The sequence below is a fragment of the Terrapene carolina genome, unplaced genomic scaffold, assembly GCF_002925995.2.
Source record: "Terrapene carolina triunguis isolate 2854851 unplaced genomic scaffold, T_m_triunguis-2.0 Scaffold66, whole genome shotgun sequence".
NCBI lineage: Eukaryota > Metazoa > Chordata > Testudines > Emydidae > Terrapene > Terrapene triunguis.
In genome coordinates this window covers 38,341,153-38,354,666 of record NW_020664417.1, presented here as the reverse complement: position 1 = coordinate 38,354,666, position 13,514 = coordinate 38,341,153, and the positions used below count along the sequence as shown (strand labels likewise).

The window sequence follows — 13,514 nt, the reverse complement described above, 5'->3', positions numbered from 1 at the left end:
TTTCCACAGAGGTTTCTTCACACATGAGATTTCAGAATAGGGTTGCCAGGTGTCCAGTTTTCGACCGGAAAACCCGGTCAAAAAGGGACCCTGGCTCCGGTCAGAACCACTGACCGGGCAGTTAAAAGTCTGGTTAGCGGCACAGCACAGCTAGCAGGCTCCCTGCCCGGCTCCGCACAGCTCCCAGAAGCGGCCAGCATGTCCCTCCGGCTCGGGGGCAGCCACAGGGGCTCCACGCGCTGCCCTGGGAACCATGGCCAATGGGACCTGCGGGGGGTGGCGTCTGGGGGCAGGGGCAGCGTGCAGAGCCTCCTGGCCGTGCCTCTGCCTAGGAGTTGGAGTGACACCCCAGCCTAGAGCCCATATCCCCCCCATTCCCCAACCCCCTGCCTCAACCTGGAGCCCCCTCCTGCACTCCACTCCCCTCATCCCCGGTCCCACCCCAGAGCCGGCACCCCCAGCCGGAGCCCTCACCTCCTCCCACACCCCATCACCCTGCCCCAGCCCAGTGAAAATGAGCAAGTGAGTGAGGGTGGTGGGGGGATGGAGTGAGCAGGGGTGGGGCCTCAGAGAAGGAGCAGGACATGGGCGGGGCCTCAGGGAAGGGGTGGGGCAAACGCATTTGGTTTTCTGCCATTAGAAAATTGGCAACGCTATTTCAGAAGCCACTACACTTTTCACTTTAACAACTTAGTCCGGGAGCTAGGTGGTATGGTAGATACATTATTTTGCCATTTTTCGTCTGGAAATATGCATTGAAATCCTATTTTGAGTTGCACATGACAATGTGTTTGGTGGTTCTGCCGAAGGGCCTGATCCAAAGGTCACTGAAGTCAGTGGGGGTCTTTACACTGAATTGAGTGGGCTTTGGATCATGCCATTAGTCCCTCCTCCACATTTGCCACCATTCTAAAATTCATACAGAATTCTGCATGATTTGTAATTGTTGTGAAAAAGAGCCAGGAATGGAATAGACAGGTGTTTCAGTTTTAAGATTAATATAGCTTGGCAGATCATATGAGGAAGTTCACACATACTACAGTGTGACAGATTCCAGTCAGTGGTATTAGTCTCTCCATATTATGTGCATCAAATTAGAGCAAATTAAAGGAGTAGCCTGACCGGATATCTTTAACAAAAGGTCTTTGTTAAAATTTCTGAAAGAGTAGGAAGTTACAGTATATATTTGGGTTGATAATTTCATACCACATTTCAAGATATTAATTCATTTTTTTATTCAAAAATTTACAAAGAGAAAGTAGGGTGAGATCCTCAGCTGTTCTGTCCTCGTATGTTATTTTTGGATTGTGTCTCTCTTAGAAAAATCTTGAACTATCCTGCTGCTCTTCAGTTTGTCTCATATTGTGAAGTCATTGCTTCCTTGTGAGCAGTTACTCACACTAATGGAACTGCTGATCAGTGTGAGTAATGGGTTTATGGTATATGAGCAAATCAGTTCTCTGAAGAATGTAAGGAATGTGTTAAAAACAGGTCAAGATGTAAATTTGCCACATCGTCGATATAAAATAACATGGTACAGCATAATAAAAATGTGTATCATAGACATTAGAGATAGAAAAGACTTATTAGCTCATCTAGTTTCTCTGCCAGTGCAGAATTATTCCCTATAGTATATTCACTGGGGTTTTGTCCTGTGAATTTTTAAATATTCTGTGCAACAGATCTAACCGTAAAAGCAACGTGAGATTTGTTTCTCCTGTCAGCTATTTGATATTATTTCAGTTAACAGTTATGTAAACCATACATACTAGATGCATAGCAGGTACTTTGGAGCAGCATGTCACTATTCCTGTCATTCCTGAATTAAAGAGACACTAAACTGGTATGGCCCAAATTTATTCTACTTTTCATTTTCTTATCTGTTTGCAAAATCCATGTATTTCAGAAAAAATGCTTTACTGTTAGGATATGTTTTTGTTAGAAAAATCTAACAATAATAAATAAATGTACATGAGGAAAAGAGAGAACATATCTGGGGGGAAATTGATTTCATATTCAAGGATACAAAGAGCTTTTGTTGGCAACACTGAGTAACAAAAGAATCTTAAAATAATACTTTTGACAGTGTTTTTTAATAAGTAAAAATAGAAATAACTAGACAAATAAAAATGCAAATTCTGGAATGAAATAGACCTTTTAAATGGAAGAAGCTTGGAAACTGTGAATGTCAGAAACTGTATTTGTGGATATTCCGCTCCAGTTGAATACCATCAGGTCAGCACGAGCTGTAGTGAACTCAATACTATGTACAGTATAAATAATCCTCATATTTTGAGCAGCAAGCATCATGACCAGCTGATATTTTCTTTCCTCGGGACCAGCTGTTCCTGGCACTGAGGAGTGCCTAACTGGAGCCATATGATCTTATCAACACATTTGAGAATTGTACCGAAACACTGACAAACACTCTGGTGCAGCAATGACTGTCATAGAGGAAAATCGCCCTTTTGCCCAGCAACTATCCAACGTCTACTTTACTATACTTTCACTTTTTTGTTTTAAACTTTTTGTGAAAATCAGCCTTGCCATCCTCAGTCACTTCTACATTGTAAAAGGAAACCGTAAGGAAGCAGCAAGGATAGCTGATGAATTTTATGGAATTCCTCAAGGGCAAGGTATGTGTGTACTTATTACTGTATCTTAGTTTATTGCCATTGGTTTATTCTTGTTGTAGTTAATTATTTAACTGCTCGTGATTTAAAAAAATATTTCAGTTAAGCCAAGTTGTGTGTGATTTCCCTCCCCCACCCCCAATATAAGATAGCTCGTATTACAACAGTGTTAGTTTGTTTATATTGGGCCATATTCTTCCATCTTTACCTTAAGTAGAATTTTTCTCCATGAAAAGCTCCACACATTATGAGTATGGGTAGTGGAATCTGTTCTACTATGATCAGAAAATCTAATTGTTAGCTCTCTTTATATCTTTGATATAGTTTATAACAAAAAAATTTATAAGGAGGAAAGCTCCAGAGAAACATATCTATTAGAAAACATGGTTTATAAGTTGTAGATTAATGTGAGGTACTGTATAAAACTGAATTATTATAGGCAGCATTGCTAGTGACTCCTATAGTTAAAGACTGCCTAACACTTTCCATTATAAGACCTTACTTTCAGTTGCATACATGCTCCTAAACTTCAACTATTGAGCTTAAATTTTCTATGCCAGGAGTCTGACTCAGGAAGAGTTTTTTAGAACATTTCAACAAAATCAGTTCATACATTTCTGAGAACCAAAATAAGGAAAAATATGTTGCTTTGCCCATGTTAAAATTATTACAACCATTTATTTGAGACGCTCTAGAATCTTCATGCTTTAGAATAGGGACTTGAAATTTGGCAGGAAGGTCACCCAGGTGTCAGAGATGGGCTTTTTGGCATCCTCATAGAAATCCACCCACATTTGGTCAAGTTGTAAGCCTCTGAAAATTACAGTGTGCATGTGCTCAAGCAGACATTTATTAGTTGGCAGCATTATTCTCCAAAGAGTCCATCTGTTCTAAGCATGTTCTATCTCCACATTGTTTCTATGTGCCAACCAGACTGCATATGCAGCATCCCTACAGAGTGAATGAGCATGCTGCTGCTCAGCTCAGGACTTCTGGGATGAAGTTTCCCTCCAATGCTCCTATATCTGTCTGGGGTCACTCCTAGCACCCATGTAGCATGGAGGAAAAGGAAGTACTGTACCCTGAATTGAATCCAGTGGGATGAGGAGCTTGTGAGGGAGACTGAAACAGGAGCTGGTGAGAGAGGACTAGGACAGGCTGGAGTGCATAGGGGTAGAAGGAATCAGGCTTGGAGGAATAGGGTAAGAATATTTAACCATTATAGCACACTCCCCTACAGAATCTGGAATTGAACCCAAGAGTCCTGAGTCTTATTTTTCCTTTGCTATAAGCAAACATCTGTGAAATCGGCTGGCAAAATACGGGTCTCATCTTCCTATATGGCTGGTCCATAGAGGATAAGGATTTACTACTGCTGAAACTGACTGTTAGCTCAACTGGCAAAGAGGTCTGTCCTGATGTAAAGGTCCCAGTTCTGCAGGTGACTCCTGGGGGTGGGGGTGTCAATATGGTTCTACGTGATGGAATTTCTATTTTTCAGTTTATTTTTTTATATGTCACTAGTTGATGGAAAAAAAAAAAAAAAAAAAGGCCTGAAGGAACATGTATATTTAAGGTTAAGGATGATTATGTCCTTAATTCACATTGTTGCATTGAGCAGTTATTTTATATAACATTGATTTTTATTAAGAACAATATGTCATCCTTAACTTTGGATTTCTTAGCTCTTGTCTGCAACACAACTTAGCTGTGATTTTGGGTTGATTTAAAAAAATAATAATTTCCAGGAGGTTGGTGGGGGAGAATGTGAATTCTGTAATTTAAGTTTAATGATGTTAAATTTGGTGAAAGTGGATTTGTTTTAATGAAAGGAGATAGATGGTGAGGGGCTGTGGTAAAGAGAGCGGGTCTCTTGTTAAAAAAATGGAAGGTAGTCTCTGAGTTAAAAATAACAAATGTGTAACGTATGTTGCTTTGGGACTTCTGGGCTTCATCTGGGTGCTCAGCATCAGAGTTTCAAAAAAATAAATATGCATGTATAAACTACAATAGTCACAGACTGAACAAATGTCTATTTCTAGAAGTCAAATGTGAATAAGAAATTAAAAATACTTTTTTCTGAGTCATCCATTTTAAATTGCAAAGTTCATGTCTTAAAATAAGATTTAAGAGCCTAGTTCTGTTCCCAGTGAAGTCAATGGTAAAACTCCCGTTTCAAAAAATGGCTTCAATGAAAGAAGGATCAGGTCTATTATAAAGTTCCCATTAATGGGATTATTCTTTAACTTTGGTCCTGATCATGAAAACACTCACATGCTTACTTTATACTCATAGTTGTCCCTTTGAACTCAATGGGACTGCTCAGGTGTGTAGCACTAACTAGTTAAGTGTTTGCAGGGCCAAGGGCTATACGTTTAGATGATTACGCCTAGTTTTCCTCTTCCTCATGCTGAAGTGTACCTAAGGTTGGTTATTTTTCATGGCAAAAATGTGTAAAGTCATGATTCTAATTACAAAAGAAGAGGAAAAGTCATAGCACACAAAGTTTTACCCCATTTTAAAATCTCATATTCCACCAAATTGACATAATTGAGCCACTTTTGTATAATAATAATCATGGAAAAAGTACTGCTCATTAGTGGACTGCCATGACTTTTTATGAAAAATACTAATTCATGACTTTTTTTCAAGAAGGACGTGGGTGTCACTAATATGCGACCTCAGTTACCTTGTGTGTAGATATTGTTGCTCCTTTGGCTTTAACAGTTGCCAGTATTTGGGACCTTGCAGGATTATTTCTAAGAGGAAAAAATGATGATAGAAGTCAGGTATATTCTTGGTGCATTCCCGTTTATTTACAAAAAATATATATTGGGACAAAGTTCCTCCTCTAGCTTGGTGGGTCCTGCGCTTATTGGCGGATTTACTCACCTCAGAGATTCACCTTGTGGGTCGGGAAACAGCTCAGAGACCTTCCCCTCTGGTAGAAGACACAGTCCAGATCAATTCCTCCTGTGTCTGATCAGGAGCTGGGAGGTTTGGGGGGAACCCGGGCCCACCCTCTACTCCGGGTTCCAGCCCAGGGCCCTGTGGACTGCAGCTGTCTAGAGTGCCTCCTGGTACAGCTGCACGACAGCTACAATTCCCTGGGCTACTTCCCCAGAGCCTCCTCCCAACACCTTCTTTATCCTCACCACAGGACCTTTCTCCTGGTGTCTGATAACGCTTGTGCTCTTCAGTCCTCCAGCTAAACGCCTTCCCACTCTCAACTCCTAGTGCCTCTTGCTCCCAGCTCCTCGCATGCACACTACAAACTGAAGTGAGGTCCTTTTTAACTCAGGTGCCCTGATTAGCCAGCCTGTCCTTATTGATTCTAGCAGTTTCTTCTTAATTGGCTCCAGGTGTCCTAATTAGCCTGCCTGCCTTAATTGGTTCCAGCAAGTTCCTGCTTGTTCTGGAACTGCCCCTGTTCCCTTACCCAGAGAAAAGGGATCTACTTAATCTGGGACTAATATATCTGCCTTCTAACACTCTCCTGTAACCATCTGTCCTGACCCTGTCACAATATATAAAGTCCTGTTTTCCTAAACACAGTACAAGCAAACAGCAGCTACAGCAGTCAGCCTCTCCAGTCAATTTTGTGCCCTGAGGAGTTCTGTCTCTCTGCATTTTCTCAGGGCCATACTTAAGCCTGATCTACACTAGAAAGTTAGGTAGAAGGAAGCCGCCTTATGTTGACCTGTTAATATATGTGTCTACACTACCGGGCCCTTTACACCAACCTAAGTCACCTCTAATGTTGACTTCTGTAATCCACCTCTGTGAGAGCATAGCACTTAATTTGATTTTCATGGGTAGACTGCGAGGTAGTGCAGACGCAGTGTTGTGTAATTCACCTTAATTGGCCTCCAGGTGGTGTCCCACAATGCTCATCTGAGACCACTCTGGAGATCAGTCTCAACTCTGCTGTACTGAAGCCAGGTACACAGGAAACAGCCCCTCCCCTGCTAAAGCCCCAGGAATTTTTGATTTCCCATTTCCTGTTTGATCAGCACTGGGAGCATGCCAGCTTGAGCACAGCTGATCATGGAGACTACACGCCCCAAACGTGCTCCAGCCTGGTCTGAACAGGAGGTGGTGGATCTCATTGCTGTGTGGGGAGAAGAGTCTGTGCAGGCAGAGCTCCGATCCAGGAGAAGAAATGCTGACATCTATGCAAAGATTGCTCATGGAATGGGGGAGAAGGTCTACACGAAGGACACACAGCAGTGCCCTGTGAAAATAAAAGAACTTCACCAAGTGTACCAGAAGGCAAGGGAGGCAAACAGTCATTCTGGTGCTGAACCCCACACATGCCGGTTCTACAATAAGCTGCATGCAGTTCTCTACCAGCACCCCCACAAGCAAAGTGGACATCTCACAGCTGTGTGAGTCTAGGGACAACAAGGAGGACGATATGGTGAATGAGGAAGAAGAGGAGGAGGAAAATGGGAGACAGGTGAGCGGTGGATCCATTCTCCCCGAGAGCCAGGAAATATTTTTAACCCTGGAGCCCTGTGGGTCGTAGGACACGACACCAAAAGCGAGGTGCTACTCACCAGGGCTGGAGTAGCAAAATGTCACAGTGAATGGTTACGGATTCTGATTATGTTATGGCTTACACCTAGTGTAATAAAGGTTTTTTTTTTTTTTATGAAAACGGCCTTGCTTTGGAAACATTTTATTCATGTACAATGGCTCCTTTATTTTTTCCCATGACTGACAGCTGGAAATGTGTCCTTCGGCGTGTCATCAACACCTGAAAGCAGACTTTTGCTGATTAGGAGGAGAAAGAACGTGGGAGGACATGTTCACCGAGATAATGAACGCCTCTGGGACAGCTGACACAGAGCTGAGAGCATGGAGGATTTCACTGTCCGAGAAGTTAGAAATGGACAGCAGGAAAGCTTCCAATGAGCAAGAGCAAGCGGCGCAGGATAAGATGCTTCGGATTATGAGGACCAAGCAGACATGTTGAGGCATCTGGTTGAACTGCAGGAACAGAAGCAGGAGGGTAGAGTCCCTCTGCAGACCCTGGTAGACAGCCAGCCAGCATTGCCTGGCACAGAATCACCCTTACCCCAGCGTTCCCTGAGGCATGGGCGAAAAGTCCATTATCTCTTTCACTTAACTCAGGGGGAGGGTACCAGGAACAGAAGGCACCCATTCACAGAGCTTTGATGGTCTGGAATGCGGTGTTATGTTACACAGCTGAAAATGTTTCTCCCATTCCAACTTTACAACCCCTTTTCCTCAAGATTACCTTTTTTTCTGTTCTCTCTCTTTACTTATGTTTGTTAAATAAAGTAAAGGGATTCGATAAATAAATGTTCTTTATCGAGTAGAAGCAGTGGGCTTGGGCAGGGGGTTGGCTTTACAGGGACAGTGATACAAGCCACGTCAAGGTTTGGGAAAGCACAGTGCAGACAAGCAGCTCACATTACTGTGACTCATTATTGAAATGGCTTTTCAAAGCCTCGCGGATATGCAGTGCCCCTTGCTGTGCTCTTATTACCCTGGTGTCTGGCTGCTCAAAAATGGTTGCCATGCAATCTGTCTCACCTGCTCACCCCTGTGGAAAATTTCCCCCCTTTTTTCCCCACAGATATTATGGAGCTCACAGCAGGCAGCTATAACCATGAGAATGTTCTCTTCACTAAGGTCCAACTTTGTTAGTAAACTTCTTCAGCGCCCCTTTAAACAACCAAAGGCACATTCAACCACCATTCTGCACTTGCTTAGCCTATAGTTTAACCATTCCTTACTGTTGTCCACACAGCCAGTGTATGGCTTCATGAGCAATGGGAGCAAGGGGTAGGCTGGGTCCCCCAGGATAACTATCATTATCTCAACATCGTCAATGTTCATTTTGTGGTCTGGAAAGAAAGTCCCAGATTGCAGTTTTTTGAACAGACCCGAGTCCCTAAAGATGCGCGTGTCATAAGCCTTTTCTGGCCATCCTACATTGATATCAGTGAAATGCCCCCTGTGATCCACCAGTACTTGCAACACCATTGAAGAGTATCCCTTTCAGTTTATGTACTCTTTGGCAAGGTGGTCTGGTGCCAAGATGGGGATATGTGTGCCATCTATCGCCCCACCACAATTAGGGAACCCCATCGCAACAAAACCACCCACTATGTCCTGCACATTTCCCAGACTCACTACCCTTCGTAGCAGAAGTCGATTAATGGCCCTGCACAGTTGGAGCACAGCAGCTCCCACAGTTGATTTACCTACTCCAAATTGATTCCCCACTGACCGGTAACTGTCTGGCATTGCAAGCATCCAAATAGCGATTGCTACTCGCTTCTCCATTGTCAGAGCAGCTCTCATTTTTGTGTTGGTGAACTGCAGGGCAGGGGAAAGCTCTGCACAAAGTTCTTGGAAGGTGGCCTTCCGCATTTGAAAGTTCTGCACCCACTGCTCGTCATCCTATACCTGCAAAACGATGCGGTCCCACCAGTCAGTGCTTGTTTCACGGGACCAGAAATGGCGCTCAACAGAGTGCAGCTGCTCTGTGACTGCCAGCAGCAACTGTGAATTGTTTTTTTAAATGGCTTGCAGCAGGGCTGCTTGCAGGACATCGCTATGTTCCACACGGCGGACACTACTTCGGCTCTGGAAATACTGCAGGAGAAGGCACGAGGCGTTTGAGATGCTCACAGCAAGAGTGCACAACTGAGCAGGCTCCATGCTTCTGGGGCTATGGCGTATGCGCAGCGGTTTTAAGGATGAAAACCACTGGCTTGTTTGCCATTGATATGAGGGGGGGAGCACAGTGCATCATGGGATGCCTACAGAATGTTCCTATTCTCCCCTGCGACAATGTTTTGGTCCCATGACGCATTGCACAAACTACCCAAAACACACTGTGGCAAGTTGCATTTTGGGATAGCTACCCACAATGCACTGCTTTGTGCATCGATGCAGGCACTGCTAGTGAGGATGCACTCCATCAAGACAACGAGCATGCTATGGCCACGCACAATCGACTTAATTAATTCGGAGGCTCGAGGTCGAATTAGATAAAGTCGACTTAATTTTGTAGTGTAGACAAGCCCTTAGAACTGCTTCTCTCCTGCTCTACTGGCTTTTCTGTTTTTTCTGCTTCTAACACACACTAATCCTGCATTTGCAACCAGGGAATCCCTCAGCCATCAGAGTTTAGCTTCCTGTCAGACTTTGTTTCCAGCTATCTCACTACATATAGAGGCATAATTGCTCCTTCCATTTAATCTGAAAGTTCGGTGCTTAGCACTGCCATTGGCCAGATCTATGACTGTTTATAGATCAAAAGCCCACTCAATGGCAACCTTTAATACCATTAAAAAGATGACACCCTGAATGACTCATGCCAGACAGACAGAAAGAAGATAAAGGTAACTAATTAAAATGTATACAAACCTGACTATTTACATAATTACCGATTGTTTTTCTGTCAAGATTTTTTCACATCACCACCCCAAAATGATTTTACTCCCACCCAAATCTACTTGGGCCTTTTTTCCCCAGCCTGATCTCCTTTCAACCACCTCAAGTATCAGAGGAGTAGCCGTGTTAGTCTGGATCTGTAAAAAGCAACAGAGAGTCCTGTGGCAACTTTAAGACTAACAGATGTATTGGAGCATAAGTTTTCGTGGGTGAATACCCACTTCGTCAGACATCTGTTGCTTTCAACCACCTGAAATTATAAAATAATAAAATAAATCAATTGGAATATAAATATTGTACTTACATTTCAGTGTATAGTATATAGAACAATATAAACAAGTCATTCTATGACAATTTTAGTTTGTACTGACTTCACTAGTGCTTTTTATTAGTCTGCTGTAAAACTAGGCAAATATCTACATGAGTTGATGTACCCCTGTGTACCCTCGGGGGTACATGTACCCCGGTTGAGAACCACTGTTCCGTAATAGGAAGAGTGGCCTACAAAACTCTGCATGTCTGTGAGTGCTGACGGGTTGACCATTATGCACAGTCTCCGTTTTCTTTTTAGTGGTGGAAATTTAGATTGTATATCCAAGGTAAGTTCCTTCTTTTTGGAACACCTCACATTTCTTTGGGTTCAGTTTTAGATTGGCAGTCTTAGGGTATGTCTACACTACGGGATTAATCCGAATTTACAGAATTCGAATTTTGGAAACAGATTGTATAAAGTCGAAAGTATGCGGCCACACGAAGCACATTAATTCGGCGGTGTGCGTCCATGTACTGGGGCTAGCATCGATTTCCGGAGCGTTGCACTGTGGGTAGTTATCCCATAGCTATCCCATAGTTCCCGCAGTCTCCCCCGCCCATCGGAATTCTGGGTTGAGATCCCAGTGCCTGATGGGGCAAAAAACATTGTCGCAGGTGGTTCTGGGTACAGCCTCACCCCTCCCTCCATGAAAGCAATGGCAGACAACCGTTTCGCGCCTTTTTTCCTGGGTGAACACTGCAGACGCCATACCACGGCAAGCATGGAGCCCGCTCAGCTCAAGACAGCAGTCATGAACATTGTAAACACCTCACACATTATCGTGTAGTTTATGCTGAACCAGGACCAGAAAAACGAGGCAAGGAGGAGGCGGCGACGGCAGCGCGGCGACGAGAGTGATGAGGACATGGACACGGACACGGACACAGAATTCTCTCAAACTGCGGGCCCCGGCGCTTTGGAGATCATGTTGTTGATGGGGCAGGTTCTATCCGTGGAACGCCGATTCTGGGCCCGGGAAACAAGCACAGACTGGTGGGACCGCATAGTGTTGCAGGTGTGGGACGATTCCCAGTGGCTGCGAAACTTTCGCACGCGTAAGGGCACTTTCATGGAACTTTGTGACTTGCTTTCCCCTGCTCTGAAGCACCAGAATACCAAGATGAGAGCAGCCCCCACAGTTGAGAAGCGAGTGGCGATAGCCCTGCGGAAGCTTGCAACGCCAGACAGCTACTGGTCAGTCGGGAATGAATTTGGAGTGGGCAAATTTACTGTGGGGGCTGCTGTGATGCAAGTAGCCAAAGCAATCACTGAGCTGCTGCTACCAAAGGTAGTGACTCTGGGAAATGTGCAAGTCATAGTGGATGGCTTTGCTGCAATGGGATTCCCTAACTGTGGTGGGGTGATAGATGGAACCCATATCCCTATCTTGGCACCGGAGCACCAGGGTACCCAGTACATAAACCGCAAGGGTGCTGCAAGCACTGGTGGATCACAAGGGACGTTTCACCAACATCAACGTGGGCTGGCCGGGAAGGGTTCATGACGCTCACGTCTTCAGGAACACTACTCTGTTTAAACGGCTGCAGCAAGGGACTTACTTCCCGGACCAGAAAATAACCGTTGGGGATGTTGAAATGCCTATAGTTATCCTTGGGACCCAGCCTACCCCTTAATGCCATGGCTCATGAAGCCATACACAGGCAGCCTGGACAGTAGTCAGGAGCTGTTCAACTACAGGCTGAGCAAATGCAGAATGGTGGTAGAATGTGCATTTGGACGTTTAAAAGGTCGCTGGCGCACGTTACTGACTCGCTCAGACCTCAGCCAAACCAATATCCCCATTGTTATTGCTGCTTGCTGTGTGCTCCACAATCTCTGTGAAAGTAAGGGGGAGACCTTTATGGCGGGGTGGGAGGCTGAGGCAAATCGCCTGGCTGCTGATTACGCGCAGCCAGACACCAGGGCGATTAGAAGAGCACACCAGGAAGCGCGGTGCATCAGAGAAGCTTTGAAAACCAGTTTCATGACTGGCCAGGCTACCGTGTCAAAGTTCTGTTTGTTTCTCCTTGATGAAAACCTGCCCCCTTTATTGACTTATTCTCTGTAAGCAACCCACCCTCCCCCTTCGATCACAGCTTGCTTTCAAAGGAAATAAAGTCACTATCGTTTAAAAATCATTTATTCTTTATTAATTGATTATAAAAAGAGGGAGAAAACTGCCAAGGTAGCTCGGGTGGGGTTTGGGAGGAGGATCGGAGGGAAGGAAAAGGTCACTAAAAAAAGGTTAAAATAATGACAGCCTTTTGCTAGGGCTGTCCACTGGAGTGGAATGGGAGGGTGCACGGAGTCTCCGCCCCCCCCCGTGTTCTTACACGTCTCGGTGAGGAGGCTATGGAACATGGTGAGGGGGAAGGGGGGTTATACAGGGGCTGTAGCGGCACTCTGTGATCCTGCTGCCATTCCTGAAGCTCCACCAGACGCCGGAGCATGTCTGTTTGCTCACACAGCAGCCCCAGCGTTGCATCCTGCCTCCTCTGATCTTCCTGCCGCCACCTCTCATCTCGAGTGTCTCTCCTCTTCTCACGTTGGTCCCTTCTGTCCTCACTTTGGTCCCTCATGTCCTCGCGTTGGTCCCTCCTGTCCTCACGTTCACTGGCATCTTTCCTGTACTTTGATACCGTGTCCTTCCACTCATTCAGATGAGCTCTTTCATTGCGGGTGGATTCCATGATTTCCGCAAACATCTCGTCTCACGTCCTCTTTTTCCGACGCCTTACCTGAGATAGCCTTCGGGACGGAGGAGGGAGGCTTGAAAAATTTGCAGCTGCTGGAGGGAGGGAGGGAAAAAAGGGAGAGAAGTATTTAAAAAGATACATTTTACAGAACAATGCTTATACTCTTTCACGGTGAACAACACTATTCACATTACATAGCACATGTGATTTCTGTGAAAGGTCGCATTTTGCATCCTAATATTGAGTGCCTGTGGCTTTGCTGTTAGAGATCACAGACGCAGGTCCGGGCAACAGAATTCAGCTTGCATGCGGCCGTGGTAAGCCATTGTCTTTCGGCTTCTGCACCCTCCTTTCCCACATACCAAGCAAAGCCCGTTGAGTGCTGCGGTTTTCCTATTAACCTGCAGCAGCAGAAAACAAACTAACCCCCACCCCCAT

The 13,514-nt window shown here is 44.9% G+C and overlaps 1 protein-coding gene across 1 annotated transcript in view; it reads left to right on the top strand.

The window, feature by feature from the left end:
• The first annotated feature begins 2,417 nt into the window (after positions 1-2,417).
• The window catches only part of ASB5 (ankyrin repeat and SOCS box containing 5), a 54,196-nt gene continuing 43,099 nt past the window's right edge, over positions 2,418-13,514 (top strand). The window contains exon 1 of the mRNA XM_026647891.2: positions 2,418-2,636. Within this exon, the coding sequence (XP_026503676.1) occupies positions 2,441-2,636 (196 nt within the window). The 5' untranslated portion in view covers positions 2,418-2,440. The remainder of the gene's footprint in view (positions 2,637-13,514) is intronic.